This window comes from Sebastes fasciatus, chromosome 16 (assembly GCF_043250625.1).
Source record: "Sebastes fasciatus isolate fSebFas1 chromosome 16, fSebFas1.pri, whole genome shotgun sequence".
NCBI lineage: Eukaryota > Metazoa > Chordata > Actinopteri > Perciformes > Sebastidae > Sebastes > Sebastes fasciatus.
The window spans coordinates 20,718,350-20,734,856 of NC_133810.1; the positions used below are offsets into that span (position 1 = coordinate 20,718,350).

General features: G+C 40.3%; 1 protein-coding gene across 2 annotated transcripts; it reads right to left on the bottom strand.

Annotated features, from left to right (window-relative positions):
• Nucleotides 1–997: 997 nt before the first annotated feature.
• Nucleotides 998–15,920, bottom strand: chrne (cholinergic receptor, nicotinic, epsilon). 2 transcript variants are annotated; one of them, XM_074609974.1, is made up of 12 exons: nucleotides 15,791–15,920; nucleotides 7,061–7,194; nucleotides 6,909–6,953; nucleotides 6,646–6,755; nucleotides 6,372–6,527; nucleotides 5,339–5,439; nucleotides 5,058–5,258; nucleotides 4,115–4,229; nucleotides 3,892–4,006; nucleotides 3,593–3,800; nucleotides 2,577–2,710; nucleotides 998–2,423 (listed from the first exon to the last, which is right to left on the bottom strand). In XM_074609974.1, the coding sequence occupies exons 1-12, from the start codon at nucleotides 15,858–15,860 to the stop codon at nucleotides 2,256–2,258; spliced, it is 1,557 nt and encodes a 518-aa protein (XP_074466075.1). In that variant the 5' UTR covers nucleotides 15,861–15,920; the 3' UTR covers nucleotides 998–2,255. The 2 variants fall into 2 exon arrangements, with proteins under 2 accessions (XP_074466075.1, XP_074466076.1); XM_074609975.1 differs by lacking the exons at nucleotides 998–2,423; nucleotides 2,577–2,710 and adding an exon at nucleotides 2,717–3,416.
• Nucleotides 15,921–16,507: the final 587 nt, after the last annotated feature.

Below are 16,507 nucleotides of genomic sequence, written 5' to 3' on the forward strand. Positions count from 1 at the left end.
TAATTTGATTAATATCTTAGCAAAATAGTATATCCATAAAATGATATGGCTTAAAAGAATACCGTCCTTTTATATTTTTAAAGATACAGATTTGAAGATACTGCTTGATTGAAAACTCAAAACTCAACTATTAGATTATTTAGACATTTCAAATGTATTCCATGTTTAACAGACCCTGATTGTTTTTTTGTTTTTGTTTTTATTCATCTTTTCCTTTCCTTAAATTGTATTTGTTGTATAATGTATTTTATCTTTATACTGTGAGATATATTTGCTGAATGTTTTATAAAGAAAAAGCAATCTGAACATGTTTATGTAAGTTCTGTATTGAACTTTCAAAATAAAATATGAAAAAAATACATTGCGTCAGTAGCTAAAAGGCCACCCTTTCCCCTTATGTGGTAACTTCTTTGTGGTGTTTTCCCCCTTACTCTTCACAAGCTTGTGAGCCTGTAAACTCAATGAGGCCTCTAAATAAACAGACATATTTTTAGTGGAACATTTTAACTGAGGTGGACTGGTAAAATAAACTATCATCAGATATAAGTAAATACTTACAAGATGTAAGTAAAAACTGAACAGTGTGGTGACAGTTTGAGGTAATTTAAAATTAGACCAGCTATGAACCTTGTTGGTCTGGAGTGGCACTGTTATTAGGGAAATAAGCCTTGTCTACTTTAGTGTAGTGCATTTTCACACCACATGGAGGTGTTCAACCACACTTACACCAAAAGTCTAACTGGAGATATAAAAATAATTCACAGCAGTGCATCATATTATTGAGGCTGAGCATGCTGAGTTTAAGAATAAATCAAGATTTTAAGATCTTAAGATAATTAACCTGTTTGTTAAGGATCCAGCTGATACATACACAATAAAAATAAGATAACCTGATTACAAATCCAATTCAATTCAATGTGTATGCCTTTGTTTTTCACATGAATACCCACTGACTTGCACACAACCAGACATAAAGAGAACGGGCATGAAGAAGTTGAAAATTCAGAAGTTTATTAAACACAATGGACATATGCATTATATCATTACTTTACAAAGGATCCAGAGTTTTACATTATATTTACACTTTCAGCTGAGCGTACTGAACTTTCAACAGCCCTGAAGAATAGCAGACACACACACACACACACACACACACACACACACACACACACACACACACACACACACACAGAGTACATTTAACCATAATGCTGCTGTGACTGCTTATCTGATAATTTTCTCTCTTTTATAAGATGCATTTTGGGCCAATCTGATGTATGAATGAAAGACTACATACACAACTACTTTGACATTCAATTCAAGATTAAAACTAATTTCATGTGTCAGGATGGTTTACACACAACTCACACTTTGTAATGAATTGATTAGGCAAGTCATGATGCACAAAATTAAATATTTATTTAAGAAACATGAATCAAGATAATGTCCCTTCAAGCCATCTAATCCTAACAATACTTTCTAATAAATAAGTCATAGTAGGAAGAATAAGGCTTTGATTCAGAGTCGGCTGGCTCAAGTTACATGTACATAAGACATGGTACATGCAGGGAAACTTATATGTTTTGCAGTGTGATACATGGATGATTCTTATAAACCCATGAAGGGTGGACAACTTTAGCACATCACATGTAAATAGAATCAGTTCATCAGTTAAGGAACCTTCCTTATTGATATTTAGGAGTCCAGTTCTACACATGTAATACAGTACATAACGCCGTCGTAGTTTTAATTTGAAAGGTTCTTCGCTGCAACAGAAATAACTTCCTCAGCATGGTGGTGAATCACCTTCAGCATTTTCCTTCAAATACACCAACTCACACTGTTGAGTCTTTTATGCCACAAAAAAAATAATACTATACTAATTATATATAAATAATATAAATAATTGTACTTAATAATGATGATTATGATTTAAAACATCACTTATTTAAAAACTAGACCGTATCCACCCATTTAATGCAGCCTATACATCCAAAGAACTTACACTAAGATGAGGAACTAAGTTGTAAGTTTGAATGAAAACCCTCTGCTGCCTGACAAGTGTTCACAAAGTCTGAGCTGTGAACATGAACACAGACAGATTTGCTGTTAAATCTGTGTTATTAAAGCCCTGTTAACTCAACCCTGAATATGAGCCTGGGACTCAATGTTCAAGATCGTTCTGCCTTACAGACAGCATGAGGCACAGTGACCCTTGGAAAGGTTTCATCAGTGCAAAAGGTTTTGTTTTTTTCTTAACTTGGAACATATTTTTTGGTCTGCCCAGGAAATGGAAATTCAGGCGCCCGGTTGAAGTGTCCTGTTAAGAAGATCCACACTGTGCCAATGATGAAGAGGAGAATGGCGGCCCAGAAACACACCTTGTCGATCATCTTCCCAATCAGTACCCAGCTTTCAATTTCCTGTATTTGGAAATAAAGTGAATATAAATTAAATAGATAATAAGATAATAGTTAGTCTAAAAAATACAGATGGTAAAACATGCAATCACTTAAAAACATAATTGAGATCACATACATGCTGGCTAGGCAGATAAAGTTTAAAGTAACACTCACAGATCCAATGTTATTTTGTTGTCTTGTACTCTCAGCAATAAAGTTGCAGGCGTCCACACATTGCTTGATCTCGGGTGCAGCTTGGGCCAAACTCTTATACAGGTTGGCTGTGCTGCTGATGTCCATATTATCCACTAGGGGGAAGGAAACATTGACAGTTAGATAACAGTATGCCACAGCATTACCTGAGGCAGACACAGACTTCTTTGATGGTGACGAGGCAAAATAAAGGTGTTAAACGACATAAAATACGTTTGTAATACATAAATAAGTGGCTAATATAAAGGATATGAATACATGTGATACAAACTACACAGAAAATAACATTTATATCATGATATTTATACAAAAAAAACAAACAATGTGTTTAGTAATCAGACTGGGACTTGCAGTGTGTATGATCTGGCGCCATCTAGCTGAAATTTTTCCTGCGTGCCAAGCGTGTAGGAGAACTACGGTGGCCGACGAGAAAACGCAAATGGCCCCATCTACAGCCAGTGTTTGTCTGTCTGGGCTACTGTAGAAAGATGACGGCGAGCTCCGTAGATATAAACGGCTTATTCTAAGGTAACGAAAACACAATGATACGTATTTCCAGGTGATTATACACTAAAGAAATTCAATTCAATTCAATTTATTTTTATATAGCGTCAAATCATAACAGAAGTTATCTCGAGACGCTTTATATATAGAGCAGGTCTTAGACCGTACTCTATAGTTTAGAGACCCAACAAGAGATCCCACCAAGAGCATTGCAACGGAGTGCACTGTGGCCAGGAAAAACTCCCCGTTTAGCAGGAAGAAACCTGGAGCAGAACTGGGCTCTGGGTGGGCGGCCATCTGCCACGACCGGTTGGTTTGAGAGAGAGAGAGAGAGAGAGAGAGAGAGAGAAAACATACTTATTAATGTTATATTCCATTTCTGCCAATAGAGCCCCCTAAAAGTTACACACTGTTCCTTTAATGGCTGGTCAGATTTTAGAGCCGGGTCATCGTTTTAAAAATAGATGTCTTACCAATCGACCGTGTGAGACCATGCCTCTCTCTTTGTTTGTCAAACATCATCTCACTGCGAGGTTGTTTCAGTACATATTCCTCTGCTCTCTGCATGAGGCCAAAAGAGCTGCGCCGGCGCTCCCTCACGCCGTTCACCTCCGTTGTCACCTCACTGTCATCCACCAGTGGGGCCATCCCCAGGAAGCGAGGTACCATTTCTAGGAATATCTACAGGAGGCAGGGAAGACAACAGTAGTTAGTTCACACAAAAAAGCACTTGAATCGACACATTTGACTCAACCGCATAGGATGAACTTACATGTTTGATGGTATGGGACATGGTGTGAGTGCTGGGGCTGCGCAGGGAGAAGTTCAGCACCACGATTTGATTCGTGGCAATGAGAGTAGTGACAGACATAACAAAGATCAGGTACCTGAGGAAGACAAAGAGAAGATCTGTGTCAGAGAGGAGGACTCAAACTGTGTGGATTAAAGAAAAAGGATATCCAGCAGAGGACAGCAGAGAACACACGCTGACTCACTTGCCGATGAGAGGGACAGAGAGAGACGTCTCAGGGATCTTCTGAGCAATGAGAAAGAGGAAGACAGTCTGAGCCAGCAAGACAGAGATGGATACAGTCAACTTTTGTCCCCCGGCTGTGAAGGAGACAGCAGATGCTTGTGAGACAGAAGACCACGCCAAATAAAAAAAAACATACCAGCTTTGGGTCCCAATACTTTCAGTACGTTTGCTATGCACAGGCTCTTTATATGCAGCAAATAATGCTACGTAGCATATTCAAAAAGGCTTTTATTTACAGTAGTTATAATGTAATGTAATAACATCAAACGATACAATACACTGAAAACAAATCTGCAAAGGCACACCAGTGTTTTCTCAAATAGGACCTATTTTGCTTTTGTTCTTTTTCCCTTTCCTTTAGTGTGTTATATAGTTTTTTTGTGCATGTAAATGGTCTGCAAAGTAACAAAGCCTAAAGTCCACGCCATAGGGAGTTACTCTCCCCCACAGAAACACTGCTCCTGAACTGTCTGAAACGCCTTGATTGAATTCCCGCCTTTTCTTCCGTAACATGGTGATGTCACCAAGTAACACATTTGATTAATACCTGAAAACAAGCATCACGGATCCTTTTTAAAACCTTTTCTGACAACATACTTACTTACTTATTTACTATACTTACTCCAACAATGCCAATACAAAAGCTACTTCTAAATGCTAGTCTTTTTTATTTTGGCCAGTCTAAGAGTAACTAGAATTAGGGCCCGAGCACTGACAACGTCGGGCCGCGAGGATCATATTGAAACTGAAGGAATTGTTAATTATTATTTTTGTTTTAGGTTCAAAGTACAAAACATTATGAGACTTGGTATGTCATAACATTCTTGCAATATCACCCCATTTGAAACAATAATAACCGCTGCAATAATAGCTGTAGGGAATTAGACAATGGGTTTACTGACCTTGTGCAGGTAGGAAGTAGGCCAACACCACCAGCGAGGAGATGAGGGAGCAGGGCAGGATGATGTTGATGACGTAGAAGAGGGGCTTCCTTTGGATGACCAGATTGAACAGGATCTCCTGATACTCCAGGTCGTCTGGGGAATACCGCTTGTTGATCATCTTCCTGCCGGGACGATGGACGATTGCCCACTCGCCATTCTCTGAGGGGTGAAAACTAATAAGCTGGGGAATGAATTATGTGTTTTGAATATTGGGAGTATTGAATGTGGATGTACTGCACCTGTGAAAGCCTCGGGATCAATGTCCACCCACTCAATAGTGTCCCCTGTGTCTCCAACAGCCAAGATTAGGTCCACTTCATTGGCGCTGTACGTCTGCGATCTAGGGATCGTGGCAAGGAGGATAGAATAGAACGGAAAATTGTTGTCACCTGGATGTTAGTCCAGTTATATGAGCATGTGCATAGCCCTCTAATGGGTTTCACTATAGGTTTAACCATAGACTGTATACAAAGATGGACTACATGACAGTTCCCCAAAAGTGGTCTGCTGGTGGCTGGCTGCAGTATAGGTCATAAATCCTGCCCCTCCATGTTAGCAGATGGGACATGGGTCAAAATAAAAAGTCAAAGTCAAATAATTTTTTTCCCCCAAAGATGGTTTCTATCATATTAGGTAGTTCTTATCAGGCTGATGTATGTTCAAGTGTTCATTTTTCGGATAAGTTTGGTTTGAATGAGTTATTTGATGCTATAAAAAGGGAGCAGGACGTCATGATTGACAGCTGTGACTGACTGCTGCTCTGAGTGAAGTAGTCGCAGAACCGGAGGCTCGGGAATTGTACGAGAGAGGAGATGTAACTTTACCTTTCCACAACTGTCATAATTCTGTGTAATAGAACATGTGTCAGTTTGATGATAAATGTAGTTATAGAGATATTATGGTTAGTGTTTGTGTCTTTCTAGCCAAACAGCTACCATGGTGCTAATGTAGCAGCGAGGTGGCTCACACTGTGCTCGGCTCATGATTGGCTCAGACGGGTGTGTGGGCGGGACCTTAATACCGCGGCTCCAGCCCCCTGATCACTACTGCGTATCCGGCTTCAAATGACGTCAAAATCTCAAGATGGCAGCTCCCTTATGCGGGATAGTTTGACTTCACTTTTGTACAGTGGGAGGAGGTGGAGACGCATCATCCATCTATACAGTATATGCAGTCTATGGTTTAACCCATCCATGCTTCACCTACGAAATAAAACAAACTAATAAATCAGCAAGTATAAACATATTTTGAAGTGATATAATTATATCACACCTGAATGCTAGCGTGCAGTTTTGATAATCAAATGGGAAGTAGGTGATCTCAATGGCACAAGTGCTGCGATAGATAGCAGGAGGCAGCCAGTACATCCAACCACTGCTGCTGATCAGCACATTGGCGTAGTAAGCGACATCAAACTTGCCATCAATGCTGCAGAGATTGAGGATAAAGAACAGAAACAGTTGACACCAGACTAGGTGGTTTTATGATGACACTGCAGGCAGGGGAAAAAATACAGGATTTCAATCCTCTTTTGTTATGTTCTTACTTGTTCTCAAGGACAATGTCAGGAAGCCAAACAGTGAGGCATGGGACACGGATAACATCAATGCCATAATAGTCAGATGGCTCCCAGGAAAGGCGATAATCAGTCCATTGCTGTGGATAACATTTGAGAGAAAGTTCACCAGTGACGTTAAAAACTAGACACAAAGGAGTCTGGGAGGCAAAATGAACCTTACTCCCAAAAGTATTTGCCAGGATTTGTACAAACAACACAAAAACATAAATATGAAGAGAGGGAAAACTCACAATCTCAATCCACACATTGGTCGTAAGAGTCTCCTCCTTTTCATTCTGTGAAGAATGTGAATTGAAGAAGCAGCATGATTATTTAGGTGTTGATCATGCACTGTGGGAATGATGGTGAACTACTTTCTTTGAAAGAATTGTGTATATCTCACCAGGGAGATGAGGTTAGTGAGGGTCAGCTTGATCTGAATTTCCAGCTTGTCTTCAGGATGAACCACCGGGCGAATATTCTTGCTGTAGTTACTGAACAAGTCGCCTATCAGCTTGGTCTCCTCATTGCACTGCACTGCATGAACAGAAATAGATGAGAAATGGAGTGAGTTTGTGTGCATAATGTGTTGGAATTATGTTTGATTAATATTTCATGACGGGAGGGAGAGAAACATCTGAAAAAGTGGTCAGTCTGAAAGGCGGGTAAACTAAGTTTGAGACAGTTGATTTAAAAGTGCATATCAGTACTCTCAAATATTAACACCAACACACTGTGATCTTTCAAATCTTGTCCATAGCTTATTGAATAGTTTCTTTTGACATAATTATACAGAAAAAATGCTCTCAACAATGAGGAGAAAACACAGTGAAGATGCAAAATAAGTTATTTCTTTTGTACTTTAGAAACACATGTACTGTATTCTTAAACATGTAAAATATCATGTGTCTCTCCTCAGTTAAACAACCCATAATGGGAACAAACTGAGCTTTAAGCTGACTTGACATCATGTGACTTAATCACATCACTTTTCTAGCATGGTACACCCCATAACTATTTTATTATGAATACTTTTGAAAAATGTTTTACCTTAAAAGGACCAGTGTGTAGCATTTAGGGGGATCTATTTGCAGAATGGAATACATTATATAAATATATGTTTATGTATATGTATATGTATATGTATGTATGTATATATATACGTATATATATAATATATATATATATATGTACATATATATAACATATATATTATGTTTTCTTTAGTGTATTATCACCTGAAAATAAGAATCGTGTTTTCGTTACCTTAGAATGAGCCGTTTATATCTACATAAGGAGCAGGTCCTCTTCACGCAGTCGGCCGCCATGTTTCTACAGTAGCCCAGAGCGGACAAACCAAACACTTGCTCTAGGTCAGGCCATTCGCGTTTTACGTTTTCTCCATAGACTATATAAGAAGTGGACGTAGTCACACCCACTTGTTTGTGGAATGCCGTTTTGAAACCTCGAGTTCGGCATTTTGCCCATCGGCATCTTGTTTTTTTGCAACCAGAAATGATACGAGAGGATTGAGCTATGGACAACCGAACGCTGAATAAGACATTTTTAGGCGACCAAATGTTACGAAGACAAAAACATGGACAACTCCCAGACCGGACAACGCCGTGGTAGTGACCTGTCAATCACAACGTAGCCACACCCTAAAGCATACCCTGATTTATAGTCTATTTTTACTCTAAATGAGACCATAATTTACTAAACGAACACCGTGCTGTATTGAAGAAGACTTGAAACTAGCGATTGAGACCATAAACTCATGTTTACAATGTTTACTGAGGTAATAAATCCAGTGAGAAGTAGGGTCATTTTCTTATAGACTTCTGAACAATCAAACTTCTTTTTGCAACCACAGGAGTCGCCCCCTGCTGGCTATTAGAAAGAATGTTTAGAAAGAAGAAAGTTTAAAAGCACTTCCGCATTGGCTTCACTTTTCAGACCCCGGAGTTTTCCACTGGTTTTCGCGTCTGCCACTGTAGTTCTCCCACACGCTTGGCAAATGGGAGTCTTTCAGTTTCAGTTGGTTGCAATCTGCAACCTCACCAATAGATTCCGCCAGATCCTAGAAGACAGTATTGTGTTTTTAGTCTTCAAATATATTTTGTGTTGATGTCGTCTACATGTACATACATTTAAGATTAAATGTTTCTGAACATTTTATAGTTAAAATGACGTGAATGTTTTGCTGTGTGGCTGCACATGCTTTGAGACAAACACCAACCTCAGGACAGAGAGATGAGCCAGTGAATGAAGAGTCTAAAGACTAGTAACCACGCTCAAAGCCGCACTTAATGGCAATGGCGCGATCACTCTGTACTCCTCAGCTACGCTATATGTCAGTATAAACTTGAAGAGAGACTAAGGCAGGGGTTATTTCCGACACATTGGCTCTTCCCTCCCAGCTGTCACTATCAATAGCTCAGATTACACAGCAGCTGGGAAACTCTAAACTAGGACTTTAAGTCACACTCAGGTCATGTACCATAATCATCAATACCATCATTATGCAAAAATGTCTCCCGTGATCGATTCATCCCCGGAACTGCCTGGTTCAATCAGGCACAAATATGTCACATAGTTTTGAGCTGTAATCGTAACTCCCATGGGACAATTTGTGTAGTCGGCAGTGTAATGACAGTGGTGAGATGTCTCACTTCCCAAGGGTTTGCCAGATGTTAATGATTAAATAGTATTAAATATTACACTTGACACAAGGATGGAAAAAGTGTCATTCCTGTGTGTTTCATCAAATGATGGATGGCTGCAAAGGCACATTTCCAAAGCAATGCTGGTGTTGCATATTTTTACGTACCAGAATTCAAACAAAATGAACATCATAAGTACATTAAACAGTAAGTAGCGCCACTATATAGTGACAGAGTGAGGAATGTTGACCTTTTTTTTTGTCACTTAAGTCTTTATTGCTTTTATGCATACACAAATAAAACACAAATATAACAACAAAACTTGCAACAGTGCAGCAAGGGGTTCAGTTTACAATTGATGATGCAGTATACAGGGTTATTTTCTTATTAAAACATTTTCAAATAACTTACAGTATTGTCAATACACTGATACAGTGCTTATGTCTTTATTTCTATACCTAATCCATTTTTCCCATTTTCGGTTAAACTCATCTTCTTTCACTCTTAGAGAATAAGTCATTTTCTCCATCACAAATATTTCCTGTACTATGTCTAACCATTGACTAAGTCTGGGGGTGTCTGCTACAAGCCATTTTCTTGTAATGGCCTTTCTGCCAGCTGTGAGTAGGATTTTAACCAAGTACTGATCTTCCTTCAGCACCACTGTAGTTATATCACCCAGGTATAAAATGGAACATTTCTTGATGATTATATATCATAATACCTCCTTTAATACTGAATTCACTCTGTCCCAAAATGGTTCTATTTTTGGGCAACTTCAGAAGATATGTGCATGATTTGCGTCTGTATGGCAACATTGTCTCCAGCATGTTTGTTGCCTTAGAATTTGCTTGCTTTTTATGTTAGGCGTAATGAAGAAACAAATCAGATTTTTCCAATTAAATTTTCTCCACAATTGTGAATTAGTGGATGTCTGTAGTGTTACACACATATCATGCCATTTTTCTTCTGAGATTTTGATGTCCATTTCCTTTTCCCAGTTAAATTTCACATAAGATGTAGTTTTAGCTTGACATTCCATTAAACTATGATAAAGTTTAGAAATAATCCTTGATGTTTTTTGATGATACGCATTGACTATCACTTCTACCACTGGATTCTTTTCTTCTGGTGCCTCCCATTTTACTTTTTTGTTGTAATATTCTCTCAGTTGGAGATATCTAAACAAGTCTTGGTTGCCAAGTGCAAATCTATCCTTCAAATCTTGAAAACTTCTTAGGTCTCCATTTTTAGTAACAGTACAAAACACAGTCATTCCTTTTTTCATCCATTCTTTAAATGTTGAGTCATACATCCCTGGTTTAAATTCACCATCCATAGCTATCCATCTTAACACTTTTTGTCCATTATTCAATTTAAGTTGTCTGGTAAGAGTATACCAGGTTTCTAAAGTAAATAGATTTGAGGTATATAATTTATAGTCCACATTTAGAATTGATATCGGTCTGTTGTTGGTACAATTTTCCTTCTCTTTGTTCTCTTTGGGGATTAGTGTTATAATTGTCTCTTTCCATGATGGGGGTGTCTTGCCTTCTTTGATAATCCAGTTAAAGGTTCTCAGAAGAAGTGGCTTCAGCTCATTACGGAATATTTTATACCATTCTATAGGGAAACCGTCGCTACCTGGGGCCTTGTTTGTTTTCATCCTACCAATTGCCTTCTCTATCTCGTCCAATGATATTTCTGCTGTGATTGTTTTATTTTGTGTCTCTCCAATACAGGGCAGCTAATCTCCCTAACAGTCGGAATTATCTAGCACAGAAAGTTTTATTAAATCAACATTAATTACACTCACATGAGGTATGTGATGCTTGGTGATATTCTTAGAACTAGGCTTATAAATGAATTTGTCTATGAATATGCATATCTATGCATTTATTTGTAAACCTAGGATTCCATGGACTCAGTATTCTAGCAGATTGTGGCGGAGACCACTGTATTATCCATGTCTATGCGTACCTTCGTAATCATATCTCAGTTCAAGCATGAGTCTTTCGTTGGAATTCTTGGAGGCGCTCCCGTGCCCGTCTAACTGTCTCTGATTCACTGTGTCTCCCGACGAGCTGCCACGGCGCCGTTTGGCGGAGTTGTTCAAGCAGCGTCCGTCTCTCCCCGCGGCTCTTCCACTTTGTAGCCTCTCCGTTGTAGCTCTCGAACGGCTTCCCTTGCATTGTGGTAGGGGTCCGCTGTCCCAGTGAATACGCATCTTGGTGAATGGTGTCTGAAAGCGGATTCCTTCCTCTTTTAGGATACTTTTAACATGTTTGTATGCCTTATGTTGTTGTACTACAGCGGTAGTGTAATCGTGGTCAAAATACAGCATTCGTTCTCTAAGTTGGATCTTCTTTTGCCATGCCTGTTTGAGAACCATCTCTTTTACTTTAAACTGGAGAAAGTGGACAATTATGGATCTTGGAGGTGAGCTGGGGCTAGGTTTCTGTGCCAGGGCTCTGTGTGCTCCTTGAATCTGTAAATCTGTCGTTACAGGGACTGACATTTCACTTCTGAGCAGTTTCTCCACAAACTGAGGTACTGAGCTGCCTTCCGCACCCTCCGGCACAACGTATATCCAAAGATTATTTCTTCGGGATCTGGACTCCAGGTCATTCAGTTTGTCAAAAAGTATCGTCTGATCTTTCAGTGTTTCTTGGAGTACGTTGTTCGCAGCAGCACTCCATGTTTCAAGCTCCTCTATTCGGGTGGTGGCTGCCTCCATCTTTTTATTTTGGTCTTGTATTGCTTGTGTGTTCGCCGCCACCTGATGATTCACTTCACTTTGAATTTGGCCAGCTCTTCTCTCATGTCCCGCTTGAATCATCTTTGAATGATGTAAAGTCCGCTTTTAATTCTCTTCTCAAGTTGCTGATTTGTGTACTTATGGTTAGGGTTTTTTAATCCCTCATGAAGGGCCTCCGTTGCATCGTCTCCGCCATCTTCTTTGTTTTTGTCTTCGTTCGTGTCGCTTTGAGCCTTTCCTTCTGTTTCTTGCTTTCCTTGCATCTTTCTGGTCTTCGTTTTAGCTCATTCATACTGTACTCATTTCAATTCAATTCAATTCAATTTATTTTTGTATAGCGTCAAATCATAACAGAAGTTATCTCGAGACGCTCTATTTATTGAGCAGGTCTTAGACCGTACACCATAGTTTAGAGACCCAACAAGACCCAACAAGATCCACCAAGCGCGCTGTGGCCAGGAAAAACTCCCCGTTTAGCAGGAAGAAACCTGGAGCAGAACCGGGCTCTGGGTGGGAAGCCATCTGCCGAGACCGGCTGGGGGAAGAGAGAGAGAGAGAGAGAGAGAGAGAGAGAGAGAGAGCGAGAGAGAGAAAGAAAGAGAGAAAGAAAGAAAGAAAGAAAGAAAGAAAGAAAGAGAGAGAGAGAAAGAGAGAAGCAACCACAATAATAGTACAGCAGCTGTAATAACTAATAAAAGTAGGACTAATAACAAAAAACAATAGTAGTGGATGTAAAAGAGTGATAATACAACTATCGGAATTGATATCATTGGGTTGTCCTCAGACGGGCTTTCAAGCGGAGCTTCCAGCTATCTCAGTCCACCATACATCTGGCTCACTCGCCAGCACTGTCCAGCATCTCTCCTCAGTACGTCCATTTCTGTTGGTGTGGAACGTCCCTGTGATCGATGCCTGTGCGTTAGTTCCCACAGCACTAGCATGCTTGCTGGGAGTTCTTGATGTCTTTGGCAGTGACCGAGAATTCTCATTCTCCAGGCTGCCACTTTGACACCTAGCCTTGGTAGTCCCTCGTTAGCCTTGGTAGTCCCTCGTACAGACGGAATTAATTAATGATGGTAGCAGTTGGTGTCAAGCAGGCAGCAGATGCAACCACAATCCAGGTGACATCCAGATCATTTAAAACTTGAACACTCGCTTACTTTGAATTTAGGGGAGGTTTATTTGTCCGACTGTACAGAGCTCTCTATCTAGCCAGCCGCCATGCTCTGCTGCCTAACGGAAGATTTTCAGGAATACTGACTTTTAAAGTCTGCGATGTGAGTTGCATAGTATGTGATGTACTTCTAAATCCAGTTCATGGATCAGTTACATTATCATGTGGATACAAAGTGTGGTCAATGTTTGGCATCTACGCTTTGACCTGGTCACTTCCTTTGGCTGCTCAGAGAGAGACAGGAGAGTGATGATGGAAAACTAGAGGCAGAGCCTGCAGGTGACAACTGAGGGGATGCAAGGCTGATCAAAATGGTCAAATGGGTTAGATATCTCACAATGAAATGCTAGAGAGCACTAGCTGTAAGTGAGATTTGACTGAGCTGAACCTTTAAGGTGACCAGAAGGCAGGCAGGCAGCATGATGGGTCAGAACAACACGGCCACATAGGTAAACATTACAACATCACTGTTTGACTGGGGTAAAGGCAATCCAAGCTCACCCTAGTTGACTGTGTGCAATTGTCCAATGCACACTCCTATTCGTGCAACCTTTTTTGAACATGAGAAGCAAAGAGATTTAAATTTTATCTAGCAAGAAGAAGAACGTGTCGGGTCCATCTTCAAGTAAGCATCTCAGACCTGTTAGCAGTCAGTTGCATTCAAGTCCACTTCATCATCAATCTCTGAACCCATCAGCTATCAGACGACGGATAAGCCTCTGGGGGCAAGGGGCTATATCTCTGGGGTTCCGGTGTAGCCAGCAGATATCCAGGCCAAGACTTCCTTTTCATTGTTTACAGTTCGATTAGCAACTTGAGATGCGAGACTGGAATTTGAGTTGAGAGACAGCGTGTAAAACCGTATTATTTAACAAGTAGCCAGTTTGCAAGCTAATTTTAAACCAATAAAAACCTAAATCATCGTCAGACAATAGAATGTTTACAAACTGACTGTTTACCTGCATTCAACCAAAGCCTACTTGAGCGTGATTCTACTTGAACTACAAACGAAAACCAGAATGCCTCCAATGCCAAAATATTGTCCCGTTGCCTACAGATTCTACATGCAGAATCTGTTTATAGAGATTACTACATCATGGTCTGATTATCACAACTCGATGAGGACCAAAGGAGGAGGAGAATTCATTCCTAATACCAGAACTAATATCACACCGTGATTGAGTTTGACTTAATATTAAGATTGTAAGTAAATGGTAAATGGACTTGGACTTATATAGCGCTTTTCTAGTCTTCCGACCACTCAAAGCGCTTTACACTACATGTCAGTATTCACCCATTTACACACACATTCATACACTGATGGCAGAGGCTACTAAGGTGCCAACTTTGCCCATCAGGATTTAATCTAAATACTCATTCACACACCGATGGCTATGCCTCCAGGAGCAATTTGGGGTTAAGTGTCTTGCTCATGGACACATCGACATGTGACCCGGAGCAGCCGGGGATCGAACCACCGACCTTCCGATTGGTGGACAACCTGCTCTACCCTCTGAGCCACAGCCGCCCGTACAGCTGTTGCTCTGTGAGTATGGATCAAATGGATGACAAAAGCCTCAACTCAAGTTCTCAAGTTTTCCATCCGACAGTGATCATGTCATGATGAGTAAATTGCTACGACAATGCATCTTCATTGTTCCTCCTGGACGTCCCCAGCCTTATTTCCAACATCCTAATGTATGCTTTCTGAGGGAGGTTGAGTGGTGCAGGCACACCAATCCAACAGCACTGTTCCCAATCTCCATGTGATATTCAAGAAACGTGGGAAACATGTCAGACCAATGATATCACCTTGATATCATTTCTATCTTGCTGGCACCTTGTCACCGAGGAGTATTTAAACTACTCCAGTGACCTCTCCCAAGGCGATGATGGACTCCAGGAGGATTTGCCCACAGCTGTTGAGAGCAACTCGTCATACCTTTTCCTTCTGAGTGGCCAAATGGATTTGAAGAATCATGTTTTTAAACTTCAATCACATCCAGGCTTTCACTTCTGTTTCCACTGCAGCTGTAGCCTTTCTGAGCTTCTGTTACCCTCCTGTTGCAGAACCCCATCTGCGCCACGCAGAACAGCTTTCCACACTCGAGTACCGCTGCTCACACAACAAAGCACAGATGACCTTCTGCCTCACTTGATGCTAACTTACTTTTTCATACTCATCTGATAAATTGCATTGGCTGGACTCAAAATAATGCTTAATCATGGGACAGGTTATGGAACAGAAGGTCTTTGTCATCAGTATCAATAGTTATGCATAAAAGTGCATTACTGTATACGAGCAGAGACAAACCCCAACATGCTTTCGTTTGCCTTGTTGGCCAAATTCTATACAAAGTCATACAAAAATAAAGTATATAAAGTTTCCTCTGGCATGCTAATCAGTGTAGTAAGAGTTTTAGAGCTGATTGTCTGTCTGAACACTGATCTTCTGCCTGACATGACAGTTACACGATTATTTTGATAGATAAGAAGGCAGCCAGCCATCCGATGAGTCCGTGCCACTGCGCCACTTACCCTGAACCATTAAAGTCCCGAGAATAGTTACAATTCCCAAAAATATCCAAAACCTGCATTCTGCCATCATGTTCCAAGACCACTCCACTGCACGGCACTGCGTGCACTATATTTAAATATTAAGTTTGAGAGAGAGAGAGAGAGAGAGAGAGAGAGAGAGAGAGTAAAGACGGAGAGGAAAAGCCCTAAATCCCCCCACCAAACACCCCGACTGTCGCCCACCCCGGCTGTTGCTATCCATGGCTCAGATTACACAGCAGCTGGGAAGCAATAAACCAGGACTTCAAGTCACACTGCGGTCACCCACAATAATCATCATCAGGATCATTAGACAACAACTATCTGTGATATGCCACTTATATACAATAAAGCATTTCTCTGATAAAATGCAGACAATATTGCTGTTTATCTCTTATATGATATATCGTCAATATCCCTGTAATGTTCATATGAATTGTTATAGATAATAATAGTTTTACTTTGATATTTGTCATATTGTAGGATTTCTATGATTGCTTATTTTGATGGGAAAATCACCAATGGCACATTTTCAGAGTGATGCTGACTGTAACACATGTCTTAATAGAATATGTGGCTCAGTGTGTCAGACAGAGCGAAGAAAACAACAAAAAAACAGGGAAATGCAAACACCCGTGGGTGCAGCAAGGTGCTGCTCACCCCCTGCTTGCTATGTGTCCAGGGTATTAATACATACAG